Consider the following 25000-nt stretch of genomic DNA (forward strand, 5'->3'; position numbering starts at 1 on the left):
TCGTCGCTACGCACCCTCTACAAGCCCACAAAACCCCATGTCCAAATGTGTAGCACACGTGCAGTACAGTTTGTAGCGCATCATCTACGGTAGAGGAAGACAGTTAGTTTGACAGTTGGAGAGGAACAATGGCAGAAGATGTCATCTATTAGGGGGAATGATACAGACTGGAGATAATACCTTCGTGGGGAATGTTGTTGTTTTCCAACACCCTGGTTCCAGCATCCTCAACACAACCGCACAGCGTCGCGTTTGAAAAGAACTTTCAAGATATTGCACGTTGATAAGCGATTCTGTAAAACACTTACCTGTAATGAGAAACAAATGAAACAAAGAAAATCCATTAGCTTTCGTCAGTAAATGAGGGAGTCAGAGCAACAAAAGGATTGAAGATACAAACGGGAAACCACGTTCCCAACTAAACTTCATCAATCTTGCACACATTATCTGGGAGCAGGAGTTGGGGAGCCCAAAGTTCTTAACTAAAAACCGGACCTTACAGCCTAATGCGCCTACCTGATGCAAAAGGGTTGCATCGCCACCACCACCACCGACCAGTCGAAAGTTCCATGGGCATACTTCACCCTGGGGTAGGCAGAAATCAGCAGTTTCCATCCCACTAATCTTGCCACGGGGTGAACTGTGCCTCCAAAAACCGAATCAACCGCAACCGCTGAGTCGGACAAACTTTACTGAATTAAAACCGACCGTGCTGCTTCCGGACAGTGCTGGAGATGCCTTACATTCAACCACAGTAAAACACACAGCTTTGAAAAGCAGGGAACTTTGCAAGCACCTGAGCACCTTTTTTTCGTGACGTTCGAAACGAAAAGCCTCCAATTAAGCTTCCTACAACTTAACTGACTGCCCCCGAGTGCGCTTCCCCAGGACAACGTCCAAAAGCGCCTAAAACTGTACACAAGGGTACGCGAGGGACTCCTCCACACGGTAATGGCCAAATTTTCAACCGAAAAAAGACCAAGACAAACTACACAGACACAAGCACACACAGACAGAGACGTCTCTGCCACTGGGGACCCGTGTCGACTCGGATAAAGACTGCTGCCTACTGGGCGGTCCCCAGAACGGCGTACGGCGCGACAGTACGCCCAAACGGTATAAAGTCCAGAGCTGACAGGCTACAAAGCAGAGGCTAAAGCATAAAGCAGTCGCCAAGGTAGTGCACTGGTGTAGTACGTACCGTGACGTTCCAGGCTTTTTTTCACCATGGAAGGAAGACAACAAACTGTCGAAATATCGATTTTCGCTTTTTAATTCTCCGCCGTTGCCGATTGCCTACGCTGGGGAAGGACACGGAGGGACAGAGGGGGTAACTAATACGCTGTCGGGACACGGTGCAGGTTGACAGCCACGTGGTTGGGCGTTGCGCCTGGTTGGTGGATATCCTGTACACATGACAGGCGTATATACACCACCGGTAGGCATTGTTGGTTGTTACAATTTACGTGCACTTGGTGTAATGGTGGCATAGCGTTTGTGTGAAGTTCTCATTTGCCTTTCCTCGACACCAAGCCTAGAACTGCCGGAAGGTGCTGCCTAGACTGGCTCTAGCCGATATGCCTCAATTTAATTAATTTTTATACTACCATCCGGCATATTTCTCGCTCTACAGGCCTCGAAGCGAATATCTTTTGCTCCTGCTGCTTGCTGGTGAATCTACTTGCGCCTTCCAACGGGTTTGCTGGAAGGTGGCGACTGCGGTGAATTTCCTGCTCTTCTGCCGAGGTCATCCGGTCATTGATTGGATAGCCTAACCGCGGCCAGAGATTCATTATTGCACAACCTTCCCTGGCCGCCTCTTCGTTGTTCTTCGGCCTCGCAACACCAACAGACCCTGTGCCATCGCTATGTGGTTTTTCGAAAAAAAAAAAATAAAGCAGTGAAGGAAAGCAGAAGAGCACAAAAAAGCAAAGCATGGCGCGATTGGAATGGGCAACCAGCACGCAAACGTGAAAGGCGCGCGCGACACACACCAGCAGTAAGAGAGTCCAGTGGACGGAGGGAAGAAAAAACGGGAAGTGAAAATAAATCCTGGCCAAACTGGCACTAGATCATGGCTGCCACGACCGGTTTTTGTTCTCTTCTTGATGCCCCCGCCGGCGCCCTCTCTTGCTCCGAATGGCCCAAACCGGGTGCTCGCTCGGAATACTTCGAAGTTGGTTCGAATAGTTGGACGCCGCTTGTCTCTTTCATTCAGCCGGGCTATTTGTTGACCGTTTCTACCCCGTTCCCCTATGCTGACTCTTGAGCGTAGAGGTCTTTCTTCTACCGACGCGGAATTCTTCACCCACAGCCAACCAGAAGAAGTTGGACCTTGGATCAGACAACCTCCTCGCCGGTTGCCTCACCCCAAGTACGGTTCGTGCACCGAGCACCGAGAGGATTGTGGTTTCCTCGTGGGTCCGGCTCCGAGCTCACCGGCCCTCCTGCTGGGCGGATAACGCAGAACTTTCCACCTTTCCGCATATGTATACATTTACGCGCCAGCACTCGAAGAAACCTTGAATACAGTTGCCAGTGCGCGGAGTAAGTCGACTGGATGCTGAATGCATGCGCCCAGATTCGTCCGGGATAAGCCCGTAGGAGGATGGCGCGAGTGGAGCTTTAATTGCGATTCATTGTTCCGGGGCTTTGGATTCTTGCGTAGCGGTGATTGGAGTTGGAAGAAGGCACGCATAGAATGCAAGACACGGCATCGCGCCAGCAAAACGAAGCAATAAACATTTATAGACGGCATAAAAAGTGAAGAAGTCACAATAAATAATCAATATGGTTAAGATGCCCCACACAGGTACACACGGACGGGTTATGAATATTGTGACATTGTCGGAATACATTATGAACCTGAAGTCAATTGAGCAATTTGTGGGTTCTTAATCAAACTTCTTCAATTCGAACGGAAAACACTTCGATTCATCCAACGCAACAGAAGATGTCTTGACTCAATTTACTTCTAGGCATGGATTTTGGAGTAATGATACTATTTCTGACTTCTTGGAACACAGCAAAGGGCCCACCGATACACTTTGTACGCATTAGCGAAAGTCTGTGAGGTAACAAGCTAATACACACACACACACACGCAGCCCACGACAACAACAACATCAAGATCAAACGGCAACGCTTTAGATCTCTCTCTCCCACAAGGTAACTCTACACCTCCACAAGGCAACTCCAACGTAGAAGCATAGTTGCGGAGAGACCGGTAGAACAACTCCACGCCCGCTGGGCTCACACAAAACCTGTCCAGTTTCCGTCCAGGGTCCGATCGAACGGCACAGATAGCGAAACAAGAAATCGACCCCGAACTCCCCCCCGGTAGGAACCACAGGAAAGTGCACCAACTCAAATATGGTGCGTGTGGTCGGTCGTGCGCGCTGCTACTCCATCGACTGTATATGTTGATGTCCAAAGCTTGGAATATGGTGTCAGAACCACGCACCAACCAGCGCTTTGGAACCGAGAAACCTCAAAACCCAAAACCAACCAACCAACACACGCATTATACGTCAATGGCATATGACACAGATTGACAACTGTAGTGCGGGTTGAGAGGGTATATAGGTTGCCCAAAAGCTACCGTAGTAGAGTCGTCATCGCCATCATGGCACGAGCCAATAAGAAAGCACGGCCGAGAATGCGGTCAGTAACGGGACGTCCATAAGCGATGATTGAGGGGAACTGAAACTGAAAGTTCTGCCGTGCTCAGGCAACAAAACCGGGAGTGTGGTGCACTAGCAAGTAGGGAGGACGTGTGCTGAATTTTAATTAATTGCCCAAGCGCCTGGTTATTGTTTTCGGTCAACCAATCTTGGGTCTTGGAGCGATATTGAAGCAGGAGTCGGTTGGAAAGTTGCCTTCAGCCAAGGTTTCGGTTAGTCCGGTGGCGACGGAGCATTCTAGCCAAGTACGGGCGAGAATGTAAATTAGACACTTTAAAGTCGGACAATTTATTCTGGCTCTACATGATTTGTATGCCTGAGAGGTGGACGTAAAACTAATCATTTTAAACACCGTTTTAGCTAGGTGACGATTGACCCAGATTCGGAGGACATTCTGCGTCTTAATTCTCGAGTCAATTCTTGTCAATAATAGTTAAATGTTTTGCTAAAGAATCAATCCTTCTTGAAAGATATTTTAAAGCTTCAACATCCCAGCGCTCTCACATCGCTAGAACAGTTCGCAGCATTCATCAGTTGTTGCTTTAATATGTGGCATTTAAATTGCTCTGCCATATCAGACAGCGTTCTGTTTCCCAGGGATTCTCTTCAAACGGTTATCTCCAGCCCAGTGGTCGTTTTAAAAGTTTCTCCTTCAAAAAGCTTCTCAGCAGCCCCTTCAAAACACGAACACAAGCAGCACAACAGAAATGTCATACGCGAAGGTAGAGAACCAAAAAATAAAACAAAAACTCCTTGTGGCCAAGCTGCATATCCCCCATGTGAAATTCCACAATCACTAGATCGAAGTTGGGGGTCTACCGCCGGGTCGGGTGTAGTAGAAAGGGAAAAGGGACAACGTGACGCTTTTTTTTGTCTCATTGGAGATCTCCATGGTAGCCAGCCATGGTGCGATGCCGCCATACGAAGCATAAACTTTTTCGCTCATTGCACTTAACTTTCCGCTTGGGGAGGTTGTTTCGAGTCCGATACATTTTGCATATGCAAACGACATGTGTGTGTGTGTTGAGTTCTGCTGTTTTTTTGTTGTCGCCTTCGTGCCGTTCGATGTATTTTGCATTGGCATGAAGGTAGCCGGTCCCATCCGGACGACCTCGGATAAGGGGGATGAACATTTTTTTTTTAAATAACGCTTTTGTTATTGCTTCTTAAGAATGATCCGCATTGAAAGTAGCAATGACGATTTTCATAGAATTTTGATCTTATATTAGACATTGTGTGAAGCGATATTTTGATCTAATGTGGTCTAATTTTTATGCTCAGTTTGGTCCAAAACAAGACTTTTCTAGAGCGTCTTTCAACCATAAATATTCTCAAACCTTGCTACCTTGCTTGCTCATCCCATACCGGCATACGGTAAATGTAGTAGAGCTTTATTTTTTCGCCCAAGCTCCTTTTTTCGGAACCTTTTTTATCCCCCTCCAGCCATGAAAGCATTAAAAACAAAGTTTCGGCCCTGTACTTCCGGCGCCAGGAGAGAAATTAAGCAGCAGAAGCAGCAAAAAAAAAGGATACACTGAAACACACAAAAAACTCTTTCCCTCACAATTGCTAACATAAAAAGCCGCATCCCTTCTTTTTTTTTGTTGGGTTCCCCACTAATGTCACTTTGATTAAAAAGTAGCGTCACAAAAGTACATCCCCAACACACACCCGGCGACACTCAATCCTTCCACACACACACACCACACGTTGACGGCAGCTGCGGTGGAAATGAAAATTGTCTAACTTAATTCTTCTCTCCCAGAGCATGCTCTGTGAGAGATGCTGGAAACGCCGAAGGTGAGCTGGATGAGGACAACCGGAACTGACATTTTTTTCTCGTTGGAGTTGTCGTCTTCGCCTTACCCCTCTCGTGAAGCGCGATGGATGGAAGTAGTCATGTTGGTCACGCGGTTTTACCATGTGCCACACGAAACACAAAAAAAAAACGATGGAACACCGCGGCTAAAAGAAACGCAAAGCATTCGTCATCCGCACACGGCTGGCTGAAATTAAATAAAATTTCCTCCCATTCCGGGTGGGGCATCCCGAACCCCTTTATCTTTTAAATAACGCAGAGCAGAGTAAAGGAGCGCGCGCGCGGGCACATAAAAACAAAAGCCCACAACCCGGGGGATGGTGTATACCGGGTGTGGAGTAAAAATTTCATTAGAATATCACCTCCGGCTTGAGATTCGAAAGGGAGACTTTAGCTAAAAAACCGCCACAACCTGCGCGCGATAGAACTAGCAACAATCGGTAACACACACACAGAAAAACCAGCATACTGGACGGACTCCACGAAAAAGGCCAAAAGTTCGACAGCGAGTGCCGAGTTTTGGGACTAAATTAAATTTTTGATGCACTTCCGGATACACACCGGAACTCCCCTCCGAAAGCCGAGTGCGACATACGCGCGACCGTGTACGATGAATATTCTGCGAGAGGAGGCATAGAGATAAGTGGTTCAAAACCACTGAGCGATCTAAAATTCCGTAATTCGGACACTAATTAGGGAGTTTAGACGTGTTTGAGCTGAGTGTGATTTTAATGTGCGAAGAAAAACCTCATTAAATTTTTGCAATAAAATAGCTGTATATCAAGTGAAATCATATCCTTTAACACAACGCAAAATGAAGAACAAAAAACTAAATTATAAATCAACTTAATATAAAAAAAGCTCCATAAGCCAAATCATTTTACCCTATCTGTATATTTTTACCGGCTTGTCGAATTAAGCAACAACAACAGCCCAATCCTCCCCATTTCTCGCAGCACAAAACAGGCAAGAAGATTCATCTTCATCACGATGGCGGCGCGGCACGATCCAGCCACCAAAACTTTTCTCATTTATCCGGCGAGCGATGTAGCAGAAAATAAGCGAATCCGGGGTCGCGCTAAAACAAACCGAAAAGCTGCAGGAAGATGATGAAAACACGCTTTCAAAGTCGAAGACGAAATACACAAGGGAAAAGGGATTGATTATGCAACAGATATACCCGGTGGTTGGTTACAAGGATAAAGAAGAATCGAACATTTCGCAGCAGACAGGAAGAGGCAAAGTGTAAAACTGTTGCCCATTTTCATGTGGCTGAGATATTTATTTTATTTCGTTAATACGAACACAAAGCGGCAGACGCCAACTAGCCACCGATTTAATGGGTTGTTGCAGCCAGTCCCAAGCCCACCCCTGTACCACCGCGATTATCAGCGAGACAGACAGAAGGGCCAAAAGTTCCAAAAATCAAAGCCAATCGCTCCGCGTCTGTGGTACAAATCAACCGAATGGTGCCGAAGCCGCCGGTGCTCGCTGCATAATGGAAAAGCGAATATTCGATGAGAAGAAAGGTTCTTGGCAAGAGTTCTTGCTCCTTTCATCGCGAAGTCTGCTGCTCTGGAAACTGTGATGATACGACGGTATCCAAAAGCAACAGGATTTGGATGTGATAACATGGCAGAGAGATCTACAATGAATCCGTTCGGAAGTTGGCAAGGTTCCACCGTACTCAGTTCGCGCAGATTTTCACGGGAATAATCAAGCCAGAGCGCACAAACCCAACCCAGACTCAAGATCCGAGCTCCAACAATGCTCTGCTTGTTCAAAACTATCCCCCAAATTGATGGCTTTTATGACACAAACGCACATAAAATTGAAATCATCACAAATATCAACAACTTTTAACACCTCTCATAATCTCTGAGCTCTGGAACCAGATGGACGACGAAGATGCACCGAAACAAACAGCAACAACTCATCCATCAGGTTGTTAACCCCGTTTGGCAAAGTTACTGGTTTCGGGGAGGGCGAGAGTTACGATTCCACCACACACCCCGGAGCCGATTAACATGTGCTTATTAAAAAGAACGCTCTTCATCCAATTCCAATGCCCACCACGCACAACAGTGATCAGTGAGCCCCGCGAAAGTCCCGGCATGAGGAGCAGCAAAACAAAAAAAACCTGTTCAAACGGCGTGTCCCACACACCACACTACCACTCTCTCTCTAGATGTTGACAGACACTTCTCGTGGGGCTGAATAATTGCCCGAGACGACGCACTAATATATCAAACGCGACTCTCCAACCAAACAACAACAAAAAACACCAGTGAAGAATAAGATCCAGTTTGTTCTTTTGGACCAAACCGGGTTTAAATAATGTCGTCCACTGCTTTTCAGTTTTTGAGCGCATCTTCGCCGGCAGCAGGCTTGGACAGAGCAGTGTGTAACTCTTTCCCGCTTATCGCACCCTCAGAACGGACGATGGTAATCCCGCGCCAGATACACTTCACTCTGCCCGACCTGGCGGCGGTGTGCGAATTGCTTATCGAACGGAGGCCCTTGAGCGACACAGACCTTGTGTGGTGGTTGCTGTTGCGCTGTTGAGCCGCAAACAAGATAAGCCGTCGTGGAAGTCGCCGTGGAAGAGATATTGGAGCAGCGGACCAACTCTGTGCTGTCTCAAGTATCTTTCTGGAAGACGGGAAGTTTACACAGACTCGACGACGCACTTTGCGCGAACTTATCGCGGAGATAGTTCAGTCTGAATGTTCGATTAAATGAGATGATGAAACCAAGCAAATAGATACGTTTTGCAACAACCCAACAATAAAGCCCCCCTGAGTCTTCGAGAACCTCACTTGGAAATAGTTCAACATTTCCAAAAATCAAGACCTAGTGCCCCATCCGCCAAATGATTGAAGCGTTATCGGAGGACATAAATTAGTACCTCTCATTAGTACATTCCGATTTCGGACATCTTAGGTTTATCCCCGCTCCGTGTTTGGAGTAGCCAAACAGGGAGGAATCTATTATCGTACACACACACACACACACACACACACACACACACACACACACACACACACACACACACACACACACACACACATACTTTTGCCCATTACAACATGCCGCCACCACCCGGTTTTGGGTTAGGAAGCTAATTTTAGCCCCCAGCCAGCACCGAGTCACAACCGTTGATCGCTACCAATTGGTGCTGTGTGTTTGGCGTGTCGATACCACCACCACCACCACTCGTGGTTTGTGCGCTCGCGGTTTGATCTGATGGTTCGGAAGATGCCCAAGGAAGACAAACATTGCTTTTAACAGTTTACAACCCGTTTTGGTTTCGGAAAAAAAACACATTTCACAGAAATCATTGCTTCCGGAAAATGGTTCTTTCAGGAATAGTTCTATTTGCGACGATTTCAGAGAGCCTTGGGGGAATAATTTAAGTCAGTTACGGTGTTACTGATGCTCTCCTGAGGACTTCTGCCGTACAAATCTAGCACGAACGAACGATGATAGTACGTCCACAACAGAATGAAAAGACAAACACAACTGTTGAGGACTGTTTTTAGGCCAAAAAGCTAAACTCTTACCCCATACCGATACATTCCGAAACACTGACTCAACAACACCGTCAATTGGGGATGACTTCGAGTAGGCACAAATTTATGTGCACTCAGCTCACATTCACGTCCATTAGCCGTACGGGAATACGGCTCAGGATAGCGTGGAGCATTGGAATGGACGTAACGGAACTGCCGTTCGATGGCAGAAATCTTTTTCCAATAAATTAGTCCTAGTGGTACGTTTTGTGTATCATAACATATTTATAGACAATGAGTCAAACAATATATTTAATTCAACTTCTGGCTGGTACGCAGACGCAGACCCACCACAAGTAGCTTACCTCGAGCGTCTAATTTATGGAGTTCCAAAATCGGGAAGCTCTACTCATGGCATGTCCAGCTGTTGGGCAATAATTTGTACCATAGTATTTCTTAGACACTTATGGACTATTTTGTAACAATTTCAACTGCACTTAAACCATCCCAAATCCTGATGATATTACCTTTATCATAATCTTTAACACGTTGAGCTTCTCCATCACGTAGCCACCATAGAACTGTTAAAAAGTTTTCACTCCAACACCACAACCAACAATCCGACCAAATTCCCCCAAGGCCACTCTCCACAACTCCCACCCAGTGTTGTTGCGGTAAGATGTTGGGCATTTTTCCACACCGAAAGAGGATTGTCCATTTTGGGCTCGACGCAAGAGGCGCCAAGCCAGCATCATCTAATCTAAGCGCCATTCTCTACCAATTGCCTTTTATTGGAGGCATCTGTCCAGCTCAAAACAGCCCCAAACGAATCACAGCCAGCAACACAAAGCAGGCAGACCGGAGACCCACCCAACACATCCAACGACGACGACGACGACAACGAGCAAGAAATTCAAACCATATTTACCACAAATTCCTCGTCTCGCCTCTTCGTCTCATTCTCATTCCAACGTGCTCCAATATTGCTACACACCAATCGAATATCCATTTTTGGAGCGTCCCAAAACGTGTCAGCAATTTCCTCACTAACCGACCACAAACGACCGGGGTGGGGTCTTCAATTCTTACCATCTCCAACGCCCTCACTCCCTCATCCCATCTTCAATATCTGGCTTCGCATTCGATTTTGCTTCCCGTACCGTTTTGTTTTGCTTTCGTGTACATTTAAAAACAAATAACTACAGACGACCATTTCCCTGTCGTTCATAATCTTACATCGGTAAAGGATGAAATTACGTTCCCATCGATAACATCCCCTTTTCATTGCCGTTACGTACGTTACGAGCAGCTCAAAAATCGATCATTGAAATATGAATGCACTCGAGATGGCAGCGTTCGCGTCGATGAGTGCCTTCTTCATTCCTCGGCCGGCTTGATTGTCGTCAAACTACTTGAGTCGCATCATCCACCGGCGCACACACCATACATACACACCATTGTCTCGCGTCTACGGGGTAAGGTTTAATTCACTGTAAGCTGGCCGCACCGTGATGGGATGATGAAAGAGTTATGTGTGCACACGGCGACGAGCCCGTTGAAGTGATCAACACGAACGAGTAAACGCGTGCAACGGAGGTTGTAAGAGCCCCGAGTTCCATTGGTACCGGATGGTTCAAGAGCCACGGTCTATAGAATGCTCTACTCAGCGCTTATCTCGTGCCTTGCTCGTTCTGCACTTCTCTCGCAACGTTTTTGGTGCCCATATTCGATGTGATCCTTGCAACGGAAAACCATTGTCATTAGCTCGAAACGTCACGCTTCGGGGGAAACCGGAACGTAAACGGTCTATATCTCTCTCGTCCGGACCGACGTCACAAACGCTGTGACACGCTGTGTGGTGTGTGCGACTCACTCCACATGACATTGCACATTTTTGGCCAGCCGAAGCACACAGACAGCAAAGGGCAGCACACACAACCTACCATCTTCATCAGCGCAGCAGCGGAGCGTGCGACCGAATTGCAAGGTTCTGCCTCCCGTCGATTGTGTGGCTGCGCTGTGGTGACACCAAGGGCGAAATCTAATACGATACACTCGGCGACCATCCCTTCCTCCCCATCCCGTGTGTGTGTCCGTGTCACATACGCTCTTTTGACGCGATATGACAATAGAGACCTTTTCTAGCCAAATTTGCCCAGGGTTACGCGCACGCAAGAAGCCGAACCGCCGAACAAAACCGCCAGCCAGAGTTCGTGGTGACGGTAGGCAATGTGCTGGCCGAGTGCGCCGTTCGTCTCACGGTTGCATCTTGGTGTATGGATAGGCGGTTAGGTTGCTCTGTGAGTTCCAGCAGCTTCTTGTTCGGGAAAAATGGAGCTTAGTCGTTTTTAGAAATTAGATTCTAAGCCTCAAAATGCATATACTGATTTCAAAGCACTTTATCAAGAAGAAATCCCCTTATAAGCCTAATCTTATCAAGTACTGTTAACTGATATCTTGAACACAAGGCATTTTCTGTAGTCCAAGTTGTCGGAGATGTCGACGTTCACATCTTGTACGTATTACTTGACAATCTCAAAGAATTGATGTTTGAAAACCAAAGTTTGAAAGGAGGTATACATCAAATATTGAACCAGGAGATCCTTCTTTTATTTCTGAATAATATTTGTTTCGTGTTCAAATTGTGCAAAATTATCAAACTGCTGTCTGGATCTAAGACATCGAAAGAAAACCTTTCCTTTGAAGTATCTCCAATGTATTTCTGAGAGATTAAAACAATAATTATCTTGCCTAACCTTCAAAACTTTTTGATACACCCAAACCCAAAGCATGCACAACACACCAAAGATCACATTTCGTACAGCCAAAACCCGATGGCTTTTCATAATGCATATTGCAATCCCGGGTAGCAGAGGCAGATACCATGTCACAGGATCCCGCCACATGGCTAATAATGTAATTGGTTTGTCAGAGACGGACACGTGACGCTTTGGAATGGTAATGTTTGGAATGAATTTGGAATGCGGTCTAGAATGGTTCTAAGCGCCAAACGTCTTATTCAAACAAGTGCAACTTACATTAAACGAACAGTGCTTTTACTTTCCGATACAGGGACAAACTGAACAGTTTATCTGGTTTCACGCTATTTTTACTTTCCTTTGCGCAGATTAAGACGCTTTCGCTGGCTGTGTGTGTGTGTCACGCTGATTTGTTTACAAACCCGTCCAGAGGACAACGGGACAACAATCAAGGCGCATGTATGGCATTTAAATGGTCTCCTTTATTTGTTTAACCTTTTTGCACCCACGGTTCGGTCCACACTTTCCGTTTCGTTCCATCCGTTATTGCTTAAATCATATATTCAGAATGATATTATTTCTCTGCCCCGGTGCGGATTCGCCTTCACGCACTGATGGAATTTCGGGCCCCCACCTGAAACGGCATGAAACCACAGCAAAATGAGCCCATTTCAATGCTAATGCTTGATAGCCTGCCCGCCCGGTTACTGGGAGACACACACGCAGCAAGCAAAAGAACCAATGTAATCCATGCCGGCGATTGTCCGATGATTGGCCGGTTCTGCGATGCGGTGAAATCAAAAAAGTTGAAGTCGATTATGATAAAAAAAGCTTGCCGCCATCATCGTCAGCAAAACCGGTTACATTGAGCTGCCCCCGAAAAGCTCGTCACTCGGCCGGACACTACTGACCGAATTAAGCGCGGTCAAACGTGTGTTGGTTCCCTTTTTTTTCGTGTACAGCCAACAGGGACAATCGGGCGGTTGCTCGTTTTCACTTTCGTATAACCGTCACATTCGCCCGGTGATCAAATTTCTCAACGTCCGAACGGTTGTGGCAGAGCAACATAACATGCAAACCTCCTTCTTGTGGAACCCATGCCGCTAGCCACTTCTTTGTGCAACAATTGCAACGTTAAGCTTGCGTGAGAAGTTGATCACGGAGATGACGAAGATGATGATGATGATGATAATAATGGAAGAAGCAGTTATCCTTGAAGCATGAAGGATTGATCCGTGCACAACAGTGAAAATGCTCGGAAAGAATAATTACACCAGAGGACGTCCTCCTCGTTCGCACCGAGACTTAACCATTTATCATCATTCGCGTTAGGACGCGAAGGGCGAAACACGTGAACCGTTGGCGAAACACCTTTTTGCGTAACGGGCGTGCTTCAACGCAAAGAGCGCAGCAAAAAGGAGATTCGCGATAAGAACGCATCAAAAAGCAAAAGTAAAATTACACTCCCTGAAGCACCCTGAAGCAGTAAGGCGAGATGAGGGTCATTAATGGATCGATTTTACAACACAGCAACCTCCGAAAGACCACTCTTGCTTTTGCAGCATGCATGCGCATTGAATATTGTGCATTGGCAATTCTGGCGTTGGTTCTGTTGAGGTGTTCCTGTCCGGAGACTTTCATCCGTAGCTAACACAAATGGACCGCAATTGTGAGGAAGAGATGGTCAGAACTAACAAAGGAATGCTTTCAGTAGACAAACCGAAACCTCAACCAACGATCTGCATGGTTTGTATGACAGTATTGAAAGAATTTGGGAGGGCATTAGGACGAAATGGAGCACAAATTGGAAACCATTTTCAAGCCATAACACGAAAGTACACTTTACTTGTAGTCTTGAACAAAATGTGACTAAAATGGCCATTAGAACCTCTCCAAAACATCCTAACGGAAAATTGGCTAATTCTTGCATCTATGAGACTTCAATTAAATGTCAAATTTGTTATAATATTCTTCATTGAATAGTGTAACGAATTCAAAATTCATTTTAACATGCAAAAATCATCCCCTAGTTTCTTAACAATGAAACAGTATGCTATAAAAATCATGTTTTAAGTCATAAAAGTCCAACACAGATTCCTCATCCTACACCAGTAACCCAACCTCGAACAACTGCATGACTTTGTTCCCAAACACCAAATGAATCCCGAAATTCCATAAATCAATTTTCAACAAGTGTCACACGAAATTTTAATCCCAAATTCCACAGCACCAACTGGGACCTTTGCGCGACGCATGTGTGCAGTCACAGTCAGACGAAAGTCAGCTTTCGTTATAAATTTGTGCAGTGATGGTTTTATTGCAAAAAAAAAAAAACACATTTTATATCCGTTACACCGTTTAACAGTGCAAATCCGCGGAAAATGGAATATGGCAGTAAATCCATTCCTTTCCCGTCCTTCAAGAGAAAGTAGCGGGTAGTAAAAGTAGTAAACCGCGCTTTTATTAGTGTCGCGCTAATTCCGCCGGCAGCAAACGACTTTTAACTGTGGCGAGAGCGCGATGCAGTGCAGACGAAATGAAAGAAAAACGAGCGTCCCGACGACACAAGGACACATGTGTGAACATCTTCTTCGGCGCGGTCTTGCCGAGGCGCGTGGTCAATAAAACTGAACACTGCTCTCATCCAGCGCATGTCGTGTTGTTTGGCTCCGTTTCTTTCTCTTGTTCTGTCTCTCTCTCTCTCTCTCCCTCTACGTCTGACGAAGGCGAGCGCCATTCCGTCTGCCCCGGGAGAAAGCAACAATACGACCAAGTACGGACGGGCGCGTTCTGTTGGCGCTTTTCCTTTGCCCTGTCGGCATTAGCACAAAAAAGAAGGAACCCATCTTCCCGAGAAGCTCGAAATGAAAAGCGGGAAAACTAGTCAGAAATTAGGGGAACGTCAAACGATCGATGCTGGTACAACTGCTTCTGCTGCTGCTGCTCCTGTTCCTGCTGTTTGACCTACTTTTCTCCCCTCCATTTTGTTTCGCTGCGTTGCGGGACGATTTGATTAGGGTTGGCGGCAGGTTTTTTACTAAGCGCTCGCTGCCTCACAAAATACACCACCTCTCTCGAATGGAAAATCGGCCACAATGTGTTTTCCCCCTTGTTTTGTCGTCATCGCCCAAGTGAATGAAACATTCAATCAATGAAGTGCCCTGAAGAGAACGCAACCGAACCGAATGGTAAATAAACACCCACACAAGCGTACTGGAGGGTAGAATAAAACGTTACTTTCCACCCCTTGTATTGGTATTGGTGAGAGAATGGAAAATCTGTACGCAAATAAAACTGGAAACAAAGGAGACGAAAGAAATACTTTGGCATCCCTTTTTAATCCCAACGAACGAAGGTTTAAACAACGCACTGGGAGTAAAAGTATGACATGCAGGAATATTGAACATTCTGCGATGTTGGGTAATGTCTGGACATAAGATGGTAACAGGCAATAAGCTGAAATCCAGGATGAACTTCAGGACGTCTGTTATAGGTCTAAACCTAACAGCAATTTTTAGGAATCTCCGAGATTTTGAATTTCTTGGAGTTCAACAAAAATCTTGGATATCAATATTTTGGATATCTAAGAGGATATACATCGCATAATTCCAACCCAACATTTCAGACATCTTCATACATTTATCGTTCCTGAAGTATAGTTTCAAATATATGCCTTCATTCAAAAGCATTCGAGATATTCAGCAAGGTCCTCTACAGGTCTAGATATCTACAGTACACATATATAGATTGGGACCATTTGAAAGCCTTTTGTGACGGTAATAACTCTTTCAAACCAACAAATGACTGAGAACTTCGAAGATAGCGATGCCTAGGGGGTATACGAAACCCTTAAATGACCTCCAATGGCTATCTGTGACTTAGTTCCTAAGATGTTTCCAAAGTCATGGTTAGTATCTAGTTATCCAGTTAAGAAGATCTCCCAAGAGATCTGAATGAGAGCTAAGAATGACCTGACTTTGATATATATCCTCATGAATCGGATCTTTAAAGTTGACAATATCTAAGGTCTATAGTTGAAAGAAAATGCCAAATTTCTGCTCCAACAATAGCTGTTTGTGACTTAGTTCTTATATCCTCAGTGTTCCCAAGTAGTATCTTGCGATCCAGATATCCATCGTAGATCATCCTAAAGATTTTGTTTATAGCTATGATTGGTTGGACTTATATCTTGAAGTTCCTAGGTATTATGTTGAGATTTAGTTAAGATCTCATCCAAAAGAATTCGTTGAGATCTGATAATCGACAGAGCCTAAAATCCTGATCTCAGATCCCAAAGTCCTGATCCATCCGACTTAACATAAAATAATGACACGAAGAACTAGCCCGACACTTACCCGACTATTGAGCGGCACCTCGCCCATCTCCTGGCCGGTACAGAGCCGCTTGTTGTGCGGCCCATCCTGGCCGCCGCCACCGCCGCCGCCCGCGGCACTGCCACCGTTGAATGACGCCATGATCATCACACCGGCACCGGGGGGATGCTGTTGCTGCGTGAACGCGATCGTGATGCGGGTTGTGTAGCCTGTAGCGGCTCCCTGGGTTGGCCAAGTGAGAGTAGCCTTTGCTTTTTTTATATAAGCTGTGCGGGAAGGTGGGCTTTAACACACCTTGGCGCCTTGTTTGTTGGTCACGGGCAGCCGCTTTGCGATTTGTGAGTTTTTTTGGAGTGTGCTTTTGTTGTTTATTGTTTTCGTTTGTTGTTGTTGTTGTTGTAGTTGTTTGCTTTTTGGCTGTTACTCGAATTGAGTTAGGTGTCAGTCGAACGGGGTGTGAGAGTGTGTTGTTGTTGTTGTTTTTAGAACGTACAGACTGTGAGATAGAAAGGGAGAGAGAATGATAGATAGAGATATATTGGAGAAAGAGAGAGAGATGCGAACAGAGTTTTATCTCGTGTGTATAGTTCGTGTGTATAGAGTTCGTGTGGAGAAAGGTATAAAATGTAGCAAATGGGCAAATGGCCCCGTGATCGATCCACGCGCGTTGTGTTTGTGTGTGTGAAGATGGAAGATCTCCGGGTACTTCCGGACACGCACCAACAAACGCAAACCACCACCCTTCGCTTCTATTTTCTTTTTCGCTTCTTTCGCTTCCTTCAACTCTAAAACACACGCTGCTGTTGCTGGTGGTTACGCACCTGCTGGCGGCTGCTGCACACTTTTCGCAAACACCGAGGGCTCTGCTCTCACTCACTCACAACAAAGCACTCACAATACACACACCGACACACCGAACTGGCCGCGTGGCTTCCTGTGGAATTGCGCTCCACACGGTAATGGGGGAAGGAGACAGGGTGATTTTTTTTTGGGGGGGAAATTGGGCGCAAGGGCTGGGCGATATGATATCGGACCAAACAAACACACTTTCAGAATACACTTCTTCCTTCCTTTCGCTTGCACACTGTGGAAAATATGGAGGGGAGGAAAAAAGATGGAATTAAAAACAGAACGAAACAAAATAAGAACATTTTACAATTCATTTAAACAATTTAGGAAAGGAAACAACCACTTCTGTCACACTGCTGCTACTGCAACTGTATCGAATGTCTTTTTCTTGAGGAATGTCTATTTTCTTATGCCAGCGCCAACGCACACACATACACACACACACACTTCCAAGCACGCAAGCAGCCTACTTCGATCGCTTGCCAAAAATCGCATCTGTTCCTTCGTTCCCTTCGTACACACTCCAGTTTTTTTCTTTCTTCACGCGAAAGCCACACACCGTCGCTTTTCTTTTCCTTCCCACTTTCGACTTTGTGTTGGCGTGTGGGCGCGAGAGTTTGAGATAAGCAACTGTACCCAATGTGCCGCCGACCGGTAACAAAACGCGTATCTCGCCGTGATTGGAAAAACTTTCGAAACACACACACACGCACACACCAAACGAAGAAAAAGACCCACCGGAGGCTGACCGCTGCTCTGATTCGGGGTTTGTTTTCTTCTGTTTATGCAATTGTCACTTTTCACCAGTCGGCCACCATCCAAAAACCTTCCTGCCTCGGAGAGAGTATGTGTGTGTGTGTGTGTGTGTGTTTATGTGACAGCCAGACACAGCTCAACGTGTTGGGAGATGAATAAACCACTCCAAAAAGGAAATGTTTTCGCGCTTATCACACCGCGTAAAAATGAGTTTTCACCACGAAATGGATTTTAATCTGTCAAAACCCTTTCCTGCCACACGGCAATACCCAATGCCGGCTCTCGAACCAAATACGGTGCGTGCGGTGAGGGGTTGTATGGAAAACCGGAAATGTCAAAAACTCGCCCTACAGGACCACGACCTGTCAAAGAACTGTCTCCGCGCGCGCACAAACGCACACACACACACATACACACACACACACACACACACATAGGAAAGCAACAAGGGCAAGGACTGTCAAAAAATCCGGCCCCGGCCCCGAAAATGCTCTTCCAGCACACCACAAACACTGGCGAAAAGCTGGGAAAACTACGCGACGCAACACACACACATACATACACAACCCCAAGCCTCACACTGTAGCGATGGGAAAATGGTGCTTTCTCTCCTTGCGTGTATAGGCTCTCCTTGGTGGATGGAACGAAACACAACACGTGCACCAATGGCTACGGGGGCGACCGGAAAATGGACTGGTTGTACAAATTTACACACACACACGCAGGCCAATGTGTTCGAGGGAAAAAGGACACTTTTCCAGCGACGGAGATAAAAAAGCGAGAGAGAGAGATAAATAGAGAGCAAGAGAGCGTAAATAAGTGAGAGAAAAAATGGGCTTCGCTGGAGGCAATTTGTCTGGCTCGGTTTCCACACGCTTTTCCACACGCATACACACAAACAGAATTTTCCTAAACCGGCCTCTCGTTTCGCATCGGACCGTTGTGAACGGCCAACCATTTGCATTGGGGCGGCGCGTTTTGTATGAAGGAAAATGTCGGCCGGCCGCACACAACGAAAACCTTGGCCTCCTCGCCGCCGCCACCGGAGGGGTTGCTATGACAGCTCGCAGCAAACGTCATGGGGCGAGGTGAGATGGAAAACAACCCAAAACACACACACACACAGACGCACACACGCGTACAAATCAAGGAAGTTTTAAGGTTCGAGAAGCTTTCCCTACTTGGATGCGCGTTTACGCATCAAGTGACAAATGAAAAAGTAAAATGCTTTTCCTCCATATTGGTCAGACCCAGAGATGACGATTTGCGTGCTCGAGAAGAGCTCTGATAAAGAAAATGAAAACAAAGAGCCAAGAAGTGAAGAGCGAACCAACAAAAAAAAAACAGCACGCTTGAAGAGACGTTTACTGCGGCCACTGAACTTCACCACCACGGCAGAGATGATGATAAAACGAGGCAATAAGAGGCACTCAAACACATACACACACACACACACACATGCACTGGAGAGTGCTAGAAAATGAATGGAAAAAAGCCCATCAACTATGCATATTTTCCACAACCGATGGAAAAGGCAGGAAGAAGGGTGAGGAAATATGATAATTACGAGGGAGGGGGTGCGCCACCTAATCAGCTATCGGTCGTGCAAGCAAGTGTACCGTGAGATACCGATGCAACCGACCAGTGTATGTGTGTGTGTGTGTGTGTGTGTATGTGTGTCGGAAAATTCGGTTTCTCCCCATTTTAGTTTGAAATTTACATTTTTTTGTCTTCTTCTTCTTCTTCTTCTTCTTCTTTTCATTTTCATCGTTTTCTTCTTCCATCTTGTTTTCCGGCTTCTACGCGCCAGCAGCAGGCTTTTGCGTACATGCGCACGAATATACGCGCGTGTTCGCTGTGTGCGTCCGCCGTGTGCGCAACTACGCGACTGTGTGTGTGTGTGTGGGGCGATTGGGAGTCACCAACCTCCACCAACCACCACCTACGGCGCCTGTGTGTGTGTTTACATCGGGTGGGTGAATTTACAGAGTTTTTTTTCCTGTCTGAACATTTCTCGAACTCTACCGGTTGGGTTTTGAGAAAGCGAAAAGAAATGGAAATCAGTTGTAAGTTTCCTTCACCCTCAAACAAAAAAATGGACGGTATTTGACCACGCGGTTTGCACACCACTGCCCGAGTACTGTGCTGTCATCTTGAGGCCAACGCACGCGGTAGGCAATTCCAACAACAACAACTGTGTTTGACAGTTTGTTCTCACTTCACGCGTTTTGTCACGCGCACGCACCTGAATGTGTGTGTGTGTTTCTATTGTTTTACAGCAAATTATTCGGGGTTCAATCGACCCAGACAAGCTGCGTGAGCGTGAGAAGCTTCCCGATACCGATTCACTCTCATTCATCTCACAGAAGACACGCCGTTCTCACTCGGAAGCGTGTGTTTTCTAACAAAGTTCTTCCTTTTTCGTACGGTATAGGCAGCGGAAGTAAGGGCATGTAAAGCATCTTTGTGATAGGAAAGATTCCTCCACTCACACGCACTTCTTCGCGATGCTAGCAGCTCCGCTCGTTTCAGGTGGTTGCGGTGTGCAAGTGATGATAGCGAGCACGAGATATAGAAACACGGAGCAATGTGGTGACCCTTTGACTTCGGCGCGATAGGCTCTGGTCCGGGTTGAGTTGATACATTGAAATGCTCTTATTAGAACAATAAAAACTGTTGTTCTGCCACAAAACGATACATATTTTATCAATTTAAATTCAACAATATTGTTAATTACACTTGATGAAACTCAGCGTTAAGTAAAGTAAATTTCTCTTTGATTTTTTATTCAAAGAAAGCTGTCAAATAGGCACTTATTGCTTAAAGAAAGATACTGTTTTCAGCTAATAGGAATTTCCAGACATCTCAATAGCTATTTTAAAGCATTAATTAATCGCATAGGCTGTTCAATTTTCACCCATTGCGATCATGTCCGTTGTCTCCTTGTACTGCAGAATGTTTAGCTTTTCTACAGATGAAAAGAAGCCACATCTATTATTGATGTGTATCGTGCAAACATATTGGTTGGAGTAAAAGTATTTCTTTTAGTTAGGTTCCTCAACAACGTCTACAGTCTGTTCCCGAGATACGCGGTGTATGTGCTCCCGAGGTGCTCGAATTACACGTTTTTTGGCTAAAATACATTTGATTATTCAGTATTTTTGATTAAATTTAATTCTTTTAAACACTTTATCTTTTATTTAATACAATTCGTGTAGAACATTTTGCTATGCCTGGCTTTTAAACAGATTAAATGTTGTAGCAAATGCAATTTATACTGAATCAGACAATTCTTGAAACAAATTTTGCTGATGTGTTATTTGATCCATCAAATTTAGAAAATCACGTTTCTCCGAATCCGCGCATATGTCGAGAACCGCCCTTTTTCGGGAACAGAATGTATTAAAAAAAAAATAACAATGTTTGGTGTAAGCGAATGACCAGTAATTTTGTGATTGTTTTAATTACATAGTAGATAGGCCTATGAAACATTGAAGGCTAAGGTTGTATGTCCGTAACTAACTCGGTACAATGGAATGAAATGCCAAGAGACAGACAAAGATCTTCTCATGTAATAATGAATTTGTGTGAAATATCTTATTGTGCGTGATTTAAACAAATCCCTATGAATGACCATATCGCTCCTTGTTCCCATAAACCTTTCGAACAGACCGCTACTCTATTATCTCCATACATATCTCCCTTCTTCTTCTGCCTTGCGCCGTATACTCATCATTCGCATGAGCAAAAATGAGACACATCCGACAGAACCATGTGCGGAAACGGAAAGGCATCCGTCAAGAAGGTAAAGAGAAAGTAGGAAAAAATACCCTTTTGTTCTGGCTACCGTCTGTTCACCCGTCGGCCACAAAACAATAGCCATCGGGGAGTTTGAGTTTAATTGATTACAAAGCGAATCAAACTGTGGCAAACGTCACAAACACACCCGTCGTTCCCTTCTACCCTTTTGCCCTTCTCAATGCTGCAGCTATTTGCAAGCAAAAGATCAATAAAAACACAACCCATCGTCGGCGGCGACGGCGGAAAAACATGGCCAACTACTACTACCACTACCAACACCACCGTCACACCAGTGCGCGCGCGAGCTGTCAAAACGCAGAGAGTGCGGCCTGTCTGTGCGGCAAAGTAAACAACGCGCTACAGCGACACAACCAGCAGCAGCAAAAAAAGCACCGATGGATGGACGGTGTGCCCGCCCTGGTGCGGCTCTAAAAGGGCTTCCGATTTGTTTACCATCATGGAGGCTGTAGTAAAAAAGAAATAACAACAACAACAATAACAGCTAATGCAGTCAAGAGGAGAGAGCATGCACTGTCATATCATCCCCCCTTGGGATGATTAGAGGGCGTCTCCAGCTGGAAAAGATGTGACCAAAGCAGCAATGCTTGCCAAAACAACAAACAACTAATTGCTTACGATTCGCCATTTGTTTAATTTTGTTGAAGGAGCTTTGCCGGCACTGTTGGAAGGATTAGATAACACAGAGACACGCGCTCACACACCCATACACACACACACACACACACATACACACCAACACACTCTAGCTGGAATTTTCAAACTCGAGGTCTCGCTTAGTTTTCGTTCAGTCAGCAATAAAATTCTTCCCGATGTCTCTTCTATGCACGTTTTAAGCTTAGCGACCGCACACACATTAAACAACTTTCTTCTGCCAATCGACCAAGTCTGAAGTGGGCAAACCTTAGATGAAAAGCAATCGAAGAAAAACTGGACCGAGCACACTACTAGCAGAGCGCAAAACGGGAAAGCGAACCGAAAGCCATTATTCATCCCGGGCGGCAATCGAACGGCGGTTCTATTAGACACAAGAAGGAGGGGGGGCGGGGGGGCAAGAAACACCAAACGAGGGGGAATCGGTAATAGAGAAACACAAGAGCGCGCGCGCACGCACACGAACAAACCGAACGACGGGGGAAGCAGCAAACGTTCCGCGCTTCCCACCAAAACGCTACACAGCGGCTAAGATGTGTGTGCGGTACACAGCACACCATCAACGCAACACGCACACACACAAACACCCGAGTCTATTATATCGAACGTAACACACCACAGTAGGCACGGCGTGGACGGGGGAAGGGGGAAGAGCAGCCAGACGCCACAATTCCACGTACGGGTCGGTGTGTTCGGCCAGCACCGGTCGGTCGGAGAAGAATCGCGCAGAAGGGGGGGAAGTTTCTATCGATCTCTTTGCTCCGGAACCGGATGCCAGGAGACACACCACACACCGACGCAATTCTAATGCTCCATTAAAGTTTCAGTGGCCGCCGTGTTTCTATATGTTCTATCAAGCACCGGGCACACACACACAAACTAGCACACGCACGCACACTTTTCCGTCACCACAGCCTGCTTCGCTTTTTTTTTCGTGCAATTGATTTTACACGCGAGAATACAACACAACCAGCAATCCCGCAATCGCCGCACAATCTAATGGAAGCAAAGCGATGTAAAGGGAGAGAGAGAGAGCGCGAGAGGGAGGGGGATTGGAGTCTTCTTCCTTTGCTGTGCGGCGGCAGCTAAAGGGCAACGCAACGAGACGACACCACGAAGGAGAAGTAGGAAAAAAAACAGGCATCGCATATAAAACACCGTGTTCAGCGAAAGCGAGCGAGAGTAAGGGAGATAGAACGAGAGACGGGTGCGCGTGCGGTGCGAGGTTGTTGTGCCCTCTATTGTTATGCTCCACTTTTGGCCACTGTTTCTTCCACTGCTGCACGCACACACGCACACACACACACATACACGTTGGTAAAAGGTGTTTTTCGTTCGGTTTTTTGGGGTTGGCTATCACACACACTCCTCTCAACGAAGGAAGGGCACACACGGTTTCGTGCTAAAACGCGCTTCTCTTTTACGCCGAAATATGTAAGGTTAAGTTTGAAGGGGGTGAATTGTTTTAGCTTGAATTGTAAGGCAATGGCACACATACACTTCTGTATCGGTGAAGAAAACACGGCTGTGAATTGCTGTGCACGGAACACTTCCTTCTCAGAACTCGGCGGGCTCAGGAAAAACGGAAACTAACGCGTACCACGGCGAACGCAACGCTCGAAAGTGTCGAGTGCGAAATTCCGCGAGAGCGTTCGAGCCGTCGACGGACAGAGCCGGGAAGAGTGTAGAGCGTTGCGAGAGCGAGACGAACAGTGCTGCGTGCGTGAGCAATTTGAGGGTTGAGAGGGTTTGCTTTTTGCCACTCTCTTCGCTCTGCTCCTTCTCGTTCGCACACTCGTGTGACGTAGATCAACGTTTGCTAGCTTGCAGCCATTGCAGAATCTAGCCACACTCTTCTCTCTACCCTAATATTGCTATTGGCGAAAGAGAACGAAATACGCAAAAACATGAAGAGAGCGTTCGACGTACTTTCTCCCGTATTGTATTGCGTCTCTTTCTGGTGCGGACTCTCACCTGCGTCCACCTGTTCTCCCGGACATGGAAGGTCGGAGAGCAACGCCAAAATCGCCGACTCGAGAGAGCACATACGATTTCTATAGTTTTCTCGCTCTGTCGCAAGCTATCGCTACCCGTATTACGCACTATTTGACATCCCTTTCCTACATCGTTTCTCACAATTCTCACCTGTTCGATTGTTTCGCTCTCCTTTTAACCGCACGCTAAGCGCTAGAGAGCGAGAGCGGAAGTAGGGAAGAAGAACAAAACATGAAATAGAGCACGAAGCTGATGCGGCGCACGGTTGAAGCGAGATGAGCTGAGAAAGATAGAAAGAGAGCAAAGGATTATCCGCTTCAGGCAAGCGTTATTCCCAAGGAACAAAAATAAGGTTAAATTGACCTGTAGGCGCGAGTAGCTTCCAACACAGCTTCTAGGTGACTTTAGAGTGTAAGCGAGCTCTACTGCAGCGTCCAAGCGTTTGCAAGGGAGCATAGGTCCTAAAATCGATGAAATAATGTCAAAAACAGTACACAAATAATCGGTACACATATGTTGATTGATTTTAATTTTTTTATTCTTGAGAAGTTTCAAAAGCTGGTAATTTTGATTATTTATAATACAGCAACAGAAAAATGTAACGAAAAAAATATAATGAAATGTGAACCGAAATGGACAAAATTTAACAATGATTTTCTGATATCCGCTCAGTGTTTGCTTTCGGATCCTTCTTCGATCTTTAATTGATCTTCAATTTAGAAAGTACGTTATGTGAGAGGACATGGAGTATCTATCTTTTCTCCACGATTGGATGTTATCAGCAAGATGATTGTGGAACATACTTACACTTAAAATGGAA

General features: G+C 45.9%; 1 protein-coding gene across 11 annotated transcripts in view; it reads right to left on the reverse strand.

The window, feature by feature from the left end:
* Nucleotides 1-23820, reverse strand: part of LOC121599274 (heterogeneous nuclear ribonucleoprotein L) — a 173914-nt gene extending 150094 nt beyond the window's left edge. For 6 of the 11 annotated variants that reach the window (XM_041926975.1, XM_041926974.1, XM_041926973.1 and 3 more), the window contains exons 1-3: nt 23684-23819; nt 16929-17191; nt 16129-16603 (exon numbers count right to left, since the gene is read on the reverse strand). In XM_041926975.1, coding sequence (XP_041782909.1) covers nt 16129-16254 — 126 coding nt within the window. In that variant the 5' untranslated portion in view covers nt 16255-16603; nt 16929-17191; nt 23684-23819. The other 5 variants (XM_041926969.1, XM_041926964.1, XM_041926965.1 and 2 more) reach the window with 4 other exon arrangements.
* Between the last annotated feature and the right edge of the window lie 1180 nt (nt 23821-25000).

This window comes from Anopheles merus, chromosome 3L, assembly GCF_017562075.2.
Source record: "Anopheles merus strain MAF chromosome 3L, AmerM5.1, whole genome shotgun sequence".
Lineage (NCBI taxonomy): Eukaryota > Metazoa > Arthropoda > Insecta > Diptera > Culicidae > Anopheles > Anopheles merus.